Here is a 14,211-nt window from a genome sequence, read left to right as displayed (position 1 = left end):
AACCAAGGAACATTCAACGAAAGAACTACTAACAAAGGGCAGGCAGGGTTATGGGTGTGGGAGGGAGAACGCTGCAGGAGTCCTCAGAGGGACTGCCAACCTGTAGCCGGGGTGGGCTGGGGGAATACATACCCTAGTCTCTCTGCTTGCCTGCCCTCTTCTGCAGGTGAATTCCCATTGGCCAAGCCCAAGCCGGAAGCCAGAGGGCAAGGGTGTCCGTTGATGCAATCCATACAGGTCAGCCCCTGGGGCTCAGAGTGGGATGGAGGTGTGCAGAGAGTGGATCTGGAATGCCCAGCACAGCGAACAATCTGACAGAACGACAAGCCCACAGAAGGGGCTGATCACCAGCCTGCATCCTCAAGGGAACCCCCTTAGTGGGTCCCCTCCTCACCTTCCTCTCTACTTCCCACCTCCACGCCCTACACGCCCTTAACCAGCCTTGCCAACTGGACCTCCTAGTATCTCTCAAAAGTAGACTCTGCTCACGCCATATACCTAATTCCACAAGGATTAAAGATTTATGGTTTTACTTCTTAGAGCTAAAAGTACTGGATGAAAACCTCGCTGGATATTTATATAACCACGGAGTAAAGGGAGGACTTCTCAAACATGACCTCAAAGGCAAAATCACAGAGGAGAAGACTGATTGTAATACATAAAAATTGGAAACTTCCATTTGACAAAAACCACCATGAACAAAGTTGAAAAGGCGTCAAAAAATAACCAAAACAAAATTCAAACAACGAAATAAGAAAATATCATTTCAGCAAGTTTAAGTAAAAGGAGTACTGTCTAAATATATAAAGGTCTTATACAAATAGATAAGAACTGACCCAAATTGGGGGGAGAAGGAGGAACTAAGAAGAAAACTAAACAAATAAGGAAAATGCTGTGAAAATAAAAATAGACACATAGGCAAAGGACATGAACAAGATTGATTAAGGAGGAAAAACAACCTGATAACAGCATATGGAAAAATGTTTAACTACTCAGTCCAAGAAATGCAAATTTAAACAAGAAACCCTTTCTCCAACCAAACTCACAAAGATTGTTCTTAATGAGAATACTCAGTGCAGGCAGGGGTGCATTGAAAAGAGCCCTCGTGAATTGCCTAGAGGAGTATAAATTATTAGTCTTGAAAAGCAAATTGGCAGCTCAGTATTGAGAAACTTGAAAATGAATCTCCCTTAACCCAACTTGAAAATTCTGGGAATTTTTACTTGCTAGAATCTATTCAAACACTTTCCTGCTCACAGCATCTCAATGTGGCTTATACCTTCCAAGTTTCACTTCCCCACCTCCCAGCTGACATCTGCCACTCCATCAATGTGAAACGACCCATTCTTCCCCAGGCATTTGCCTGCGCTTCCCTGCCTCTGAGCACTTCCTGTTGATTTCCCTCGGCCTGGCTTGGCAGGCTTTGCTTACTTTTGGAATTAGCTAAGTAGTCGGAGGGTCTTCTCTGATCACCTGCCAAGTTGAGTTAGTTTTCCCTTCTCCATGTTTCCATAATACCCAGTGTATATAGGCTTACAGATAATTTACACATTTGTTTACATATATTTACATGTTTATATACCTATTTACATATCACTCTCCACCATCTTGGTTTCTCTCTCTGTATCCCCTGTACTGGTGGTTTTCAACTGGAGGCAATTCTGTCCCCCAGGGGGGACATTTAGCCAAAAATGTCTGGAGACATTTTTGACAGTCGTAACTGGGGGAAAACCAGGATGCTGCTAAACACCCTACAATGTACAGGAAAGCCGCCAAAACAAAGAACTACCCAGCCCAAATGTCAATAGCGCCAATGTTCAGAAACCCTATCCTTCACCTAGCTTCTGCCTAGCATGAAACATAAAAAGCACACACCAAAAAATATACATATAATGAACAAGTCCAGTTTCTTATTCCGTACGATGGGTGTAATTATATCTATTCCAGAAGGTTGCAGGGAGGATTAAAAGGGACCACATATGGGGCTTCCCTGGTGGCACAGTTGTTGAGAGTCCACCTGCCGATGCAGGGGACACGGGTTTGTGCCCCGGTCCGGGAAGATCCCACATGCCGCGGAGCGGCTGGGCCCGTAAGCCATGACCGCGGAGCCTGTGCTCCGCAATGGGAGAGGCCACAACAGTGAGAGGCCCGCGTACCTCAAAAAAAAAAAAAAAGGACCACATATGAACAGTGCCTGTTACAAAGTTGATACTCCATCAATATTAGTTCATCCTAACAATACCTGCATAAATTAAAAATACAGACCCAGGATGTTTTGGTCCTGAAATAACGACTCATTTCATAAACCACTTCATTTTATAGCTGAGGAGCCCAAGCCTTTAAAGGATGACTTGCCTAAAGTGTTGGCATCAGATCTGAGTTTCTAGTTTAGTGGCAAACCGTACTTTAAATGCATGCATAAGAAAGGAATTAAAAGCTGACTCTTGTAAAACAAATAATTATCTTTTTTTTGGTTTGACTTATAAATACAATTTCATATATATGTATAAAATTTTCTTTAAAATAGTTAGAATACTAATAGAACGATGATTCAATTGAATAATGTTACCAGAAGTTTCACAGGGATTTATTTTGAAATTACATTTTTGGCATTTTATGCAAAAATAGGCAAATGTATTAAAATACAAAGTTAAACAAATAATACATTCTTTCAACTGTAGGAGAGATATAGTCAGAACCCAGAATAACATTTAAAATAGTTTGCCATAATACATAAGCCACTCAAATATTAACAAGCTTTCTGGAATCTATGCTAAAAATTAACCACCTTGTAATGATTCAGTTCTTCTTCCCTGCTCAATTGTTAATACATACAATGAAATTTCTTAGCAAAATATAATTCAGAGGCACCATCCGACCTGAGATCTCAGATTCTAACATGTTATGGCTTTTAATATGAATACCAGTATAACCAGAATTTAAACAAATTATGGCAAATAAGTTAAAACATATATATTTTAACATCTATAGGCTTTATTAGGTGTTCCTTATACAGTCATCTGGTATGTTGAAAGAGTGAGCAATCATATAAAAGGAAATACGGTCAAAACCGATTGAAGTAATAAAATCCTGAAACTAAATAACATCTCATAATTCATTGCACAGCATATATTAGATTTCATTACATCAGTATATAGCTTAGTAGTAAATCCTCCTGATGGCCATAAACCTCTAAGGTGTTGTCAACTTGAAAAATGAAAGGGAAGGAGTTGGTGGGGGCAGAGAATGGACAAATCTACAGAAGTGCTGGTGCAGTGCACCTCTAAGTAGGAAAGTTGTAGTGTATCACCACCTAGTGGCTGAATTTAGTACCTCATTCTAATAAAGGGACCTTTTCCTGTTGTATCGTCTCATTCACCCTTTAACTGTATTCATCTCTGTGACTGTGGTTCCTAATATTCACGTCGCTCAAATGGGTAAACCCATTTGCATTTCACCCACCAGGCTGTCAAGGATTTGGTTAAGGTTTTATGCTTACCTAACCTTTGAATTCTATTTTGGTTATTTTCAAAGTCACGCAGTGGGGATGCCTATATTAACAAGATACCATCGTTTGTGAATAGAGAATTATTATGGCTATAGGAATTTGGGGCTTTGGCCCAGTTTTTATTCTTATTACTGAATCTTTTAGTAAGTCAGAATAGTGCTTACTGTGTGCCAAGAACTGTTCTAAGAGCTTGACATACAATGAAGTCAGTTAATTTTCACAACAACCCTTAAAGTAGGTTATCATTAGCCCTATTTTAGGGCTGAGGAAACTGAGCCATAGAGAGGTTAAACCATATTCCTAAGATTACCCGGTAAGTGAATGGATTCAGATCTGGGCCGTCTAACCCAGAGTTGGCTCTGAGTAATTCTACTATTCTGTCTACAGGATGATGAGCCACCAGCAATGTATGGGATTCAAATTTATTTGAAAAGATCTGAGAAAAGAAAGAAATTGGAGCACTGAAACACTGGGAGGTCCTTGGTTGTCTGAGAATCTATCTTAGTTACCTAGTTAGGTCTAATAGGGAAGCATCGCGACAGAAGTAAATCAACAGACCCTTAAGCGAACAGTCCCTTAACATGAGCATCTACCTACATCTTCCTGTTTCTCTGTGATTTGCAATACTGCTCCAAAAGTGTAATTCAGATTACAAAGTAAAATCACAAATCTTACAAAAATACTGAACATGTTAACGAACTGCTCTTATCATGATCAAAACCATGATCAAATGAGGATCTAGGCAACTTGGACAGACCCCGAAAAACTGACAAGAGTGACTTCAGGACAGATGTTTCGAGTATCAAAGAGAAGACAGGTCTTAGGGAATTTAATGAGGCTTCCTAATATTTTAGCAAACTTTTAAAGACACTATGTACACGTTGCAAAAGTCACACGTGTTTGTCAAAATCTTATCACACTCCGTGGAAAAAACACATGCCAAATGTACACACCCGCTTTTGATTCTGTTTTAGGAATTTTAACTACAGGCATACCTCCTTTTATTGGGCTTCACAGATATCGTGTTTTTTACAAATTGAAGGTTTACGGCAGCCCTGTATCCAGCAAGTCTATTGGCGCCATTTTCCCAACAGCATTTGGAACTTCATGTCTCTCTCACATTTTGGCAGTTCTCGAAATATTTCAAACTTTATTATTATTATTGTGCTTGTTATGGTGATCAGTGATTTTTGATGTTATTACAACTTGCTGAAGGTATACATTGGTTTTTTAGACACAATGCTACTGTACACTTAATCGCACAGTTATAAACGTAACTTTTATATGCAATGGGAAACCAAAAACTTCAAGTGACTCACTTTATTTTGGTATTTCCTTTATTGTGGTGGTCTAGAACTGAACCTGCAGTATCTCTCTATAACACAAAACTTGTTTTTCACATTCTGTTGCTTTGTTCTTCAAGGTAAGACCCCAATCAGACGTCCGCACCACACACAGCAGTGGCTTGTGGGGCACCGTATGGACTGCAGGTTCCACACAGCTCCTCCCCCACTCGCTGTGGTTCCATGTTCTCGCTTCCACCAAAAAAACCTTTTCAGAATTTAGGGGTGGGAATGATGACGTTATTGAATGGTTCTAATTTATATTAAAAAATTAGACTATAGCTTTAAAGCTTTTAAATATTATTACTATCCAACGCTTATTATAGACTTTAATAATCATTTCCAAAGTGGAAAGTCACTGGGATCTGGGAAGAAAGTATGATCTGTCTTTATATTTTTGACTATTTTTCTAATGTCTGTTTTTTATTTTCTAATACACATATTAGCACAGGAGCACATATATATAACTTATACAGACTCATATTGGGGCTGTATACATAATTTTTTTTTAAAAGATAGGATGCAAAAGCAATTATATTTGGACAACAGTGGTTGAAAAAAGGCTGTTTCCCAATCATAGCAAACTAAGGGGTGAATCCTCTCTCCTTTCATTCAGTAACTTTTGAAGTCTGAGAGCCAATCTGCTTGTGCTGTTTGCTTCAGGTAAAATAAACTCACTGGTGCTTGTTTCTTGCTCTATTCCATCCTTGCAAGGGAGGCCCTGTTGGGGCTTCTAAGTATCTTGCTAACAATCCAGATGTGACCATTCTACTTAAACTGATTCAAGTGGCTTCTCTGGGCCCCAGGAGGCAGTTAACCACTAACTGAAAAAATATCTCACAAGTTTGGAAAAAACTGTAACAGATAAGTAAATACAGTAGTTATTCAGAATAAGGTTTAGAATTCCAAAACTCCAACAATTATAATAGAGATTTATTTAAAGTAATACATTTACAGCCCAGATAGTTCTACATTGGACATTTCAGGTTTAACCAACCTCATAAAAATACTTCAGGATAGCTGCATCCAGATTTAGACTACATGATTATTTCTTTGCCCATTCTTCTCTCTCTTTTCTTTCCCGAATAACCTCTTTCAGATATGGTTCAAGGTAGAATTTATCCTAAAGAATGAATAAAAGAAAAATATTATATGCTACCATTACATACTGATATACCCCCAATACTCAATAGGTCTTAAACAACAAAAGACATCTATCAAAATTAATTTCCAACTTAAGAAAATATATTCTCAAGCAGACTAAAAATTGCCTGCTTTTCTAAAATGTAAAAACCCATAAAGATACTGTAATAAGCTACTCTGATAGGTTATTAGAGAGAAGACTGTCAGAAAAGAAAAAGGAATGAGTCTACAAGCTTTGGCCTAGTTTCAATGCAGTTCAGGGGGTGAGGGTTTGCTTCACAGCGTCCTTCCCAGGAGCCAGAAGGCCACTCAATGGGTCGATCACATGAACACCACCATTTTTTCATCCGAGCAGAAAGCAGAGTGTAGAGGGAGAACAATGGCCTGGGAGGCAGAAGACCTGGATTCTAGTCCTGGATCTCTATATCAGCGGCCTGCTTAATGATTCTGGAAGTCACTTCATCTCTAAGTCTCAATGTGTTTACCTCTAAAATGGAACTAACACTTGCTCTACTAACCTCACCAGACTGTCATAAGGATTTTGATTTGACACAACTTTAAGAACTCTAAAGCACTATACAAAGGAACGTGTTCTCTGTTTCTAATACTCAATCCTTCATGGCCAACATTATCAGATACAAAAGAGCTGTTCTACCTCCTCATATTTTGTCCACTGCTCTTTAGGCAAGATCTGCTGGGTCATGGTCAGGTCCAGGGCTCTCTTAATGCGAAACACCCTCTCATTATAAACGTTCTCAGGAAGCCTTTTTATGGCTTCTTTTACATCGTCATTCTCATATATTGTATCATCTCGCATTAAGCCTATGATAAAAAAACAAGAGAGTAAGATTGAATATGCATCTCAAAAATAAGGAATTTCTAAAAAATGAGTAAAATTATGACTTATAACCTAAGTCATTAACTTAACTTGGGTGGTAATATGAAGAGTTAGGTATCATGGAAACTCAATTCATTTCACACACAATAATGGGTTATTTAATGGATTATTTCTTAAATGGTACTATGGAAACAATATGAGTCTTTTAAAATCTACTGCCACAAAATTCACGTTTTATCTATAGCAATTTTAAAATCATTTAAAATGTCTACTTTGTTTTTAAACACATATCAATAGACTATATCTCTACTTTCTTATACTTTAATTCTGAGATCAAGGTATTAAAGAAGCTTAAAATGATAGTGTACTAAGGAACCAGTAACATTTAATGATGCTTCCCTCACGCTTCAATTACAAAAGATGAAGTTCATGGCAAAGTATGAAGTTCTAAAAAATAGTTCAGGCATCAAATAATTGTAAAGATGTCAGACAATTTTAACATTTGAAAAATCTCTACTTTCAAAGTTCATACAACTTAAATTTTAAAATGATAAGCGGAGGAGTTGAGAGAGGGAACATATAATAAGGAAAATGTTCTGCTACCATATTTCAAGAACATAAATCATTTCCAGCTCATACATTTGAGACAATTCCATCCCTCTCTTCTCATAATAATAAAAAGGAAATGGATTTAACAATAAAATGTGACCTAATTTTAAGATTTCTAGTGCACACAGGTGCAATTAGTTAACATATTTTTGGGATCCATAACTCTTGCAAAAGCACAACTCTCAAAAAAAAAAAAAAAAAAGCACTACTCTCAGAAAAAGAAAAAAAAAAAACAGAAGAAAGCACAAATACTCACCCAGTTTATTGAACCCGGCAGCATTGTAATACCATTTTCGAATACCCTCCAGCCATTTGCTTGATGCTGCAACTGATATTGTCACACTGTTAACTGCTAACAGTTCACTTATATAGTACATAAGCAACCAGGTAAAAAATGCCAACACAGGAAGGAATTTCTTTTCAAAGCATATACCCTATGTATTGTAGATAAAAATAGCTTATTTTATCTATGAGCAAAAGTATTGCAGGTAAAAAAATTGGGCAATTAAGTCATGGGGAAAAAAGGATAAACTCAAACACTTAACGTACTAAAGATCTGTAGGTACAATAAGTCCCCTGATATCCTCAGGGGATTGATTCCAGGACCCCCCTCAGATATCAAAATCCGAGAGGCCCAAGTCCCCTATATAAAATGGTGTAGTGTTTGCATATAACCTAAGCACATCTTCCTGTATATTTTAAATAATCGCTGGATTACTTATAATACTTAATACAATGTAAATGCTATGTGAATAGTTGTAAATTCGAAATAAATGCTATGTAAATAGTTGCCTGAGAGCAACAAATTCAAGTTTTGCTTTTTTAAACTTTGTGGAACTTTTCCCCCAAATATCTTCCATCAGGAGGTTGGCTGGATCCTCGAATGTGGAACCTGTGGATACGGAGGGCCACTCCAGCTTCTCAAAGTCAAGCATCCCATTCCTTTTTGTCCCCCTGCTACCATCAGAATTGAGGGGTGGGGGATGAAAAAGAAACTGGGAACTTCTCCATCATTTGTAGTTTCAGAAATAGGTTATAGGAAATAACTGTAAACTTTTCAAGGGAGTTGGAGCTGTATGAAAAGATGAGATTTCAGCATACACTGGCAAATCTAAATGACCCCCATCCTCCAAAATTTTTATTCTACATTACCTTTATTTCACTTGGCTACTCTCTTTAAAAATATATGTATTTCTGGGAGGGTTTTGATACCATTAGTCAGTCATTTAATATTAATATGGACTAGTAAAAGAAGCACATTCTCCTACTCTCAAGCAGCTAACTTTCCACTGAGGGAATGGGTATTTGAAAATGGATGAGGAAAAATAGGTAACGTTAAAACTCTCTGGGGAACAGGACTGAGCAGGATGGGTTACCCAGTAGGACCTAAGGGCAACATGATAGTGCTTGGTGTTTACAGGAGACATGTGGTACAGAAGGGGAGGTATGGTAAGTTTAAATTTTCTTTTAAAGTTTTGTCTTAGGGTTAGTCCCTTACCAAAGAAGGAAACCAAACCCTCCTTTCACTTCAACCCCTCCTTAGTACACAGCTTTGGTAAATCTCCTTGGAAATGAAGCACCATGTATAACGTTACTTCTGGAAAGACAACTACCAAAGAGTCAACAATATACAAACATACTTATAGGACATAAATTATTTGTAAACATAAAATTATCTGTAAACATATTTACCAGTGATGGTAATAATGATTACTATTCATTGAACACTCACTGTGTGCTAGGCACTATTCTATTTGCTTTACCACCATTAGCTAGAGTTATTTACAACACGCCTATCCTTGCAGAAGAGGAATAAGGCTTACATAAATTATCCCATCCAAGATCAAAGGCAGCTAATAATAGGGCTGAGGGCAGGTCTATCTAGTTTCCAAACACAGGGCAGAAGAAGAACGCCTACAGTATTTGTCAAGTTAATGAAATAATGAATTCTTAAATTTCTCCCCCACTCCCCAAAAGCTCAATGTCATTTAGGTTAACGAATTTTTCTGGCAATCTGATGTTTCCTAATAGCTTCACAATTGCTGGGGGCAGGGAAGAAGGAACCAACATTTTTTTAAAGCTATTCCAATTTATACCGCCAGAGGGCAGGGATTGGCAAAAAAAAAAACACACAGGGAAAACTGCACTTTTTTCACGTTCTGTTTTAAGTATTCCGGTAATTTTTGCATCCTATTCCATAATAAATACATTTGTTCCAGTGCCTGGAATAAATACAAATTTCTCCAAATCCACAGATCAAGTTGCCGTTCCAGATAAGCCAAGGTTAAACTGAAGTTTCGCTGTAACCCTTGCTCAGCTGCCTCTAATTCCCAGTTTGAGAAGCGCGAGAGGTGGAACGAGATTGAGATTTCCAATCCTACTTCCTCCGGTCACTTCGCCTCAGTTATCTTACCAGCCGAAAAGGGAAACTAGCACCATCTTCCTCGCACTAGGAGGAGAGTTCATCGAGCTAATAACGCACATGACAGCGCTTGGCTCACAGTAAGCACTCAGTTCATTTGGGTTGAAAGTCAGCCACTAATTATCTCCCCTGAACTCTTCTAAGGCCGAGAGGAAAGGCTGCTGAGCTCTAGCAGGCCGGAACGCCAGGGCTGTGGGAGACACCGCGGGCACCTTCACCAACAGCGGGTCCCATCCCCAAACGAGCCGGGCCTGGAGACAGCAGGGGGGGTGAGGCCAAGCCCTCCTTCAGGCGGCCGGGAGCCGCCGCCTTCCCTTTTGCCGCAAACCTGGCCATTTAGAGAGAGCAGAGGAAGAAGAGCAAGTTGCTGCGAGAATAAAAGTTTGAGCACGGCGATGCCCGCCAAGCAGGACACCGCTCACTTACCGGCAGGCCTACTCGCCATTTTAACCCGAGACAGAAGCGTTGCCTGCTGGGTAAGTCCTAGAGGTCGCGCAAGGTCCAGTGCGCAGGCGTGTTACGTCAACGTCGCGAGGAGGGGCGGGGGTGGGAGAGCGAGTGGGTGCACGCGCAGGCGCAGTTCTGGCGGCCGGCGTTGGCACCTGCCCCGCGCCCCTCTCCGCAAAAATTACAGCAATCCCATAGGCTTGGACCCGCCCGTGGTTCTAAGAGGCATTCCATGTGACAAGATGGAAAAAGCACTAGGCAAGGAATTAGGACACCCGGTCTTCAGCCTGGTTCTGTTGCTGACGAGCTCTAAGAGCTTGGGCAGCATAAATTGAGCCCTTTGTGACAAGCAACACGCTAAGCGTTTTATGGACATATTTTCATTTAATTCTAAACCTATATGATAAATACTATGATTGTACCCATTGTAGAGAAGAGGAAACGGAGGCTCAGAAAGGTTGCATAAATTGTCCAAGGGCACACAAGCTAGGAAGAATCCGGATTCATCTTCTAGAATCTGAGAATACAGATAAAACTTCGGCACTCCTTAATTCTAGGGCTACATGCTACACCACTAATCCAGGAGACACTAACCCTCTCTCACCTTGTTTCTCCAGGTGAAGTTCTACCTCAAGCCATTATAGTGGAAGGTCAGTTGAAAAATTTTTTTAATATTAAATCTGAGATGTATAGCAGAATTCAAATGCAATTTTAAGGTAAAAGTACATTTTTAAGGTCTCAGTCCCAACATGTTAAGTCTAAGCTATAAAAACCTAGGGACAGCAATATCACAAATTGTTGAGGGAGGAGAATTTTACTAAAGGATGCAGAACAAAATTATTGGTTAGTGGGTGAGGCAGGGAGAGGGGACAAGTCAGACTCCCTGTTTACACCTTTCATCAAAATAAACTCCAGGTGTATTAAAGAGATTTAAAAGTTGGGGAAAAAAACACTCTAGGGACAGAAAACAATCCAAGTTAGGATGACTGATGCTTATGCAGTTACTGATGAACTTCTGCAACCACTACTGTCTGGGTCAGCTCAGCCTATGGTAACAAAATACTGTAGACTGAATAGCTTAAAAAATTTATTTTCTCACAGTTCTGGAGGTTAGAAGCATAAGATCAAGATGCCAGCATGGTCAGTTTTAGTTGAGAACTCTTTCCCTGTGGCTTGTAGAGGTCTGCCTTCTTACTGTGTCCTCCCATGGTAGAGAGAGAGCAAGCTCTTTTGTGTCCCTTACAAGGACACTAATACCGTCACAAAAGCCCCACCTTTATGACTTTATCTAAACCTGTATTATCTCTCAAAGGCCCCATCCAAATGCCATTACATTGAGGGTTAGAGCTTCATTACATGAATTTGGGGGTGGGGGGGTCACAATTCAGTCCAGAGCAACTACCCACCAATATCTACTTCTGTTTTCTTCCATCCTAAGCTGAGACCTGGGACAGTAGAGAATGGCTAATTGTAAATCTAATTGTAAATCCAAAAGGTTTAATGGTCTTAGCACATTCCAATTCTAAAATTCTGTTGCCTTCTGCCTTTTTCTTTTTCTCTGTGCCACCACAAATTCTCAATATTACTCAGCGCTATATGCAGTACTAAAAAGTGGTGAATGGCTGCTCCCAGAACTACACTAGCCAAAGTGAAGTTGGAAGATATGAAGACATGCAGTACATTTGTAAGTTGGCACATCATCTTACAAGAAGTACTCAGTAGGGACTTCCCTGGTGGCACAGTGGTGAAGAATCCGCCTGCCAGTGCAGGGGACATGGGTTCGAGCCCTGGTCCGGGGACATCCCACATGCCGCAGAGCAGCTAAGCCCGTGCACCACAACTACTGAGCCTGCACTCTAAAGCCTGTGAGCCACAACTTCTGAGCTCGAGTGCCACAACTACTGAAGCTCACACGTCTAGAGCCCGTGCTCTACAACAAGCCACCACAATGAGAAGCCTGTGCAGTGCAACAAAGAGTAGCCCCCGCTCGCCGCAACTAGAGAAAGCCCGCACGGAGCAACGAAGACCCAACGCAGCCAAAATAAATTTTAAAGAAATTATTAAATTAAATAAAAAAGAAGTACTCGGTAAACTCTTCTCCCTCCCTCCTTACCCTTCAAGTTTCAGTTTTCTGGTTACAGGGTGAAGGTGGCAAGAAAAGGAAGACCTTGTCAAGGGATTATACCCAGGACTGTCACAAAATCCAGCTCCTACAGGCATTAAGCCTAGAGAGCCTGGATGTTTGCTGGTAGCCATTAGTGTTGATTCAAAAATTATTTTTGGTTTTCCTTCTGGCATATGGGAGGATTGCACTTCTCTGCCCCCTTAAAGCTAGGCATGGCCATGTGATGCTTTGGCCAAGAAAAATGTGAGACTTTTTTTTTTTTTTTTGCGGTACGCGGGCCTCTCCCGTTGCGGAGCACAGGCTCTGGACGCGCAGGCTCAGCGGCCATGGCTCATGGGCCCAGCCGCTCCGCGGGATGTGGGATCTTCCCGGACCGGGGCACGAACCTGCGTCCCCTGCATCGACAGGCGGACTCTCAACCACTGCGCCACCAGGGAAGCCCCTGTGAGACGTTTTTAAGAGCAGTTTTTCACATTCCTTTCCCCTTCCATAGACCGGCTACATTTCGGACATGGTGGAAGCTCCATCAACCTCTGCCAGATGACGTGGAGCAGAAATTTTTTGGCCCCAAGTTGCACACATGTATGAAATAAAAACTTCTGGGGTTTTAGGGCTGTTCATTACAGCAGCACAGCTAGCCTGTTCTGAGGTTCTGAGCCATAGGAAGACTAGGCAGGATGGTTCCATGCTTCGCCTCCTGATTGAACCTTCTTCCTTGTTCCCTGTGTATTGATCTCATCCATTAGAGAACTCCGTGAAGGCACATATCCATGCCACACTCAGCACTGTATTCTAGGAACTCAAATGTCTGTTGAGCGAATGAATAAAATACGCCAACAGGAAGGCCCCGACAAATTATGAATTTAGTTTCTCACAAGGTTTCAGGATATCCAGCACACAAAACCCCAATGCACACAAACTTCCCCCAAAGTTAGTGGTTTGAAACACTTTGTTTCTCCAAGTTGTGAATTCGGCCGGGTAGCTCTGCTCCGTGTGGTATCTGCTGAGGCTGGAATATCCAAGACGGCCTCTTCACTCCCTTACCTGGTGCCCAGGTGGCAGAGCCGGAATAGCTGAGGTTTGGTCAGGAGTCTTGTTCCACCTCATTTCTCCAAGACTCACCAGACCTCTTTCCATCCTGGCTCAGGGTTCCAAGAGGACAAGCACAGATGCACAAGTGTCCCATGAAGCAGAGCGCACCGGCTGAGTCAGCGTGGGAGGGGGCTACAGTGCGAGCGCAGATACCAGGTGTGGCTCCTTGGGGGCCACCAGTGTTAACAGTCTGCTCAATCTCGTGATCCTCAGGCAGGTAAGTGAAGCCAGGATGCCTCACCTTACAAATAAAGAATCAGACGCACGGGTTAAATCATTTGCCCAGGATTACATGTCTAAATGGTAAATGGAAAATACAAAAAAAGTATTCATGCTTCAAATCTTTACACACTGGCAAAAAGTCAAAGGTTTGTTATGGCCTTTTACTATGTCTCATTGCTCACCTTCAAACAACTTTCCTCCCTATCCCTTTTCCTTTCCTGATTCTCAGTAGCCAGCTGTGGGCAACTTTGACTATCTTTGCTCAGAAACATAACAGTGTAGATAATCCCAAATCGAATGTGTTCTGTAGCATAATCTAAGCGAGTAATAGATATTAGATGGATAATATAGCCTGCCCCAGAAACTCCTAACACTTCAAAGAAAATAGAGCTGTCTTGTGATGAAACCACTATAAAAGACTTTGAAAATAAAAAGGAAAATCTTCTACTGTTCTCATCTTCA

At 40.8% G+C, this 14,211-nt stretch overlaps 1 protein-coding gene across 2 annotated transcripts; it reads right to left on the bottom strand.

Annotated features, from left to right (window-relative positions):
- Positions 1–2,566: 2,566 nt before the first annotated feature.
- UQCRB (ubiquinol-cytochrome c reductase binding protein) lies at positions 2,567–10,376 on the bottom strand. 2 transcript variants are annotated; one of them, XM_082674508.1, is made up of 5 exons: positions 10,290–10,376; positions 7,698–7,769; positions 6,650–6,816; positions 5,849–5,974; positions 2,567–5,059 (listed from the first exon to the last, which is right to left on the bottom strand). In XM_082674508.1, the coding sequence occupies exons 1-4, from the start codon at positions 10,306–10,308 to the stop codon at positions 5,897–5,899; spliced, it is 336 nt and encodes a 111-aa protein (XP_082530634.1). In that variant the 5' UTR covers positions 10,309–10,376; the 3' UTR covers positions 2,567–5,059; positions 5,849–5,896. The 2 variants fall into 2 exon arrangements, with proteins under 2 accessions (XP_082530634.1, XP_082530633.1); XM_082674507.1 differs by lacking the exon at positions 2,567–5,059 and having other exon boundaries at positions 5,764–5,974.
- Between the last annotated feature and the right edge of the window lie 3,835 nt (positions 10,377–14,211).

This window comes from Grampus griseus (genome assembly GCF_964374135.1).
Source record: "Grampus griseus genome assembly, chromosome: 17".
Classification (NCBI taxonomy): Eukaryota; Metazoa; Chordata; class Mammalia; order Artiodactyla; family Delphinidae; genus Grampus; species Grampus griseus.
The sequence above is the reverse complement of the archived record's forward strand: the minus strand, read 5'-3'. Positions and strand labels throughout refer to the sequence as shown.

Bases quoted from the DNA above. Each gene is read 5' to 3' on its own strand.
- UQCRB (XM_082674508.1), bottom strand. The intron at 6,817-7,697 runs GTGAGTATTTGT...TTTTTATCATAG, and splicing joins TGCCGGGTTCAATAAACTGG to GCTTAATGCGAGATGATACA. The intron at 5,975-6,649 runs GTAGAACAGCTC...TTCATTCTTTAG, and splicing joins AGTGGACAAAATATGAGGAG to GATAAATTCTACCTTGAACC.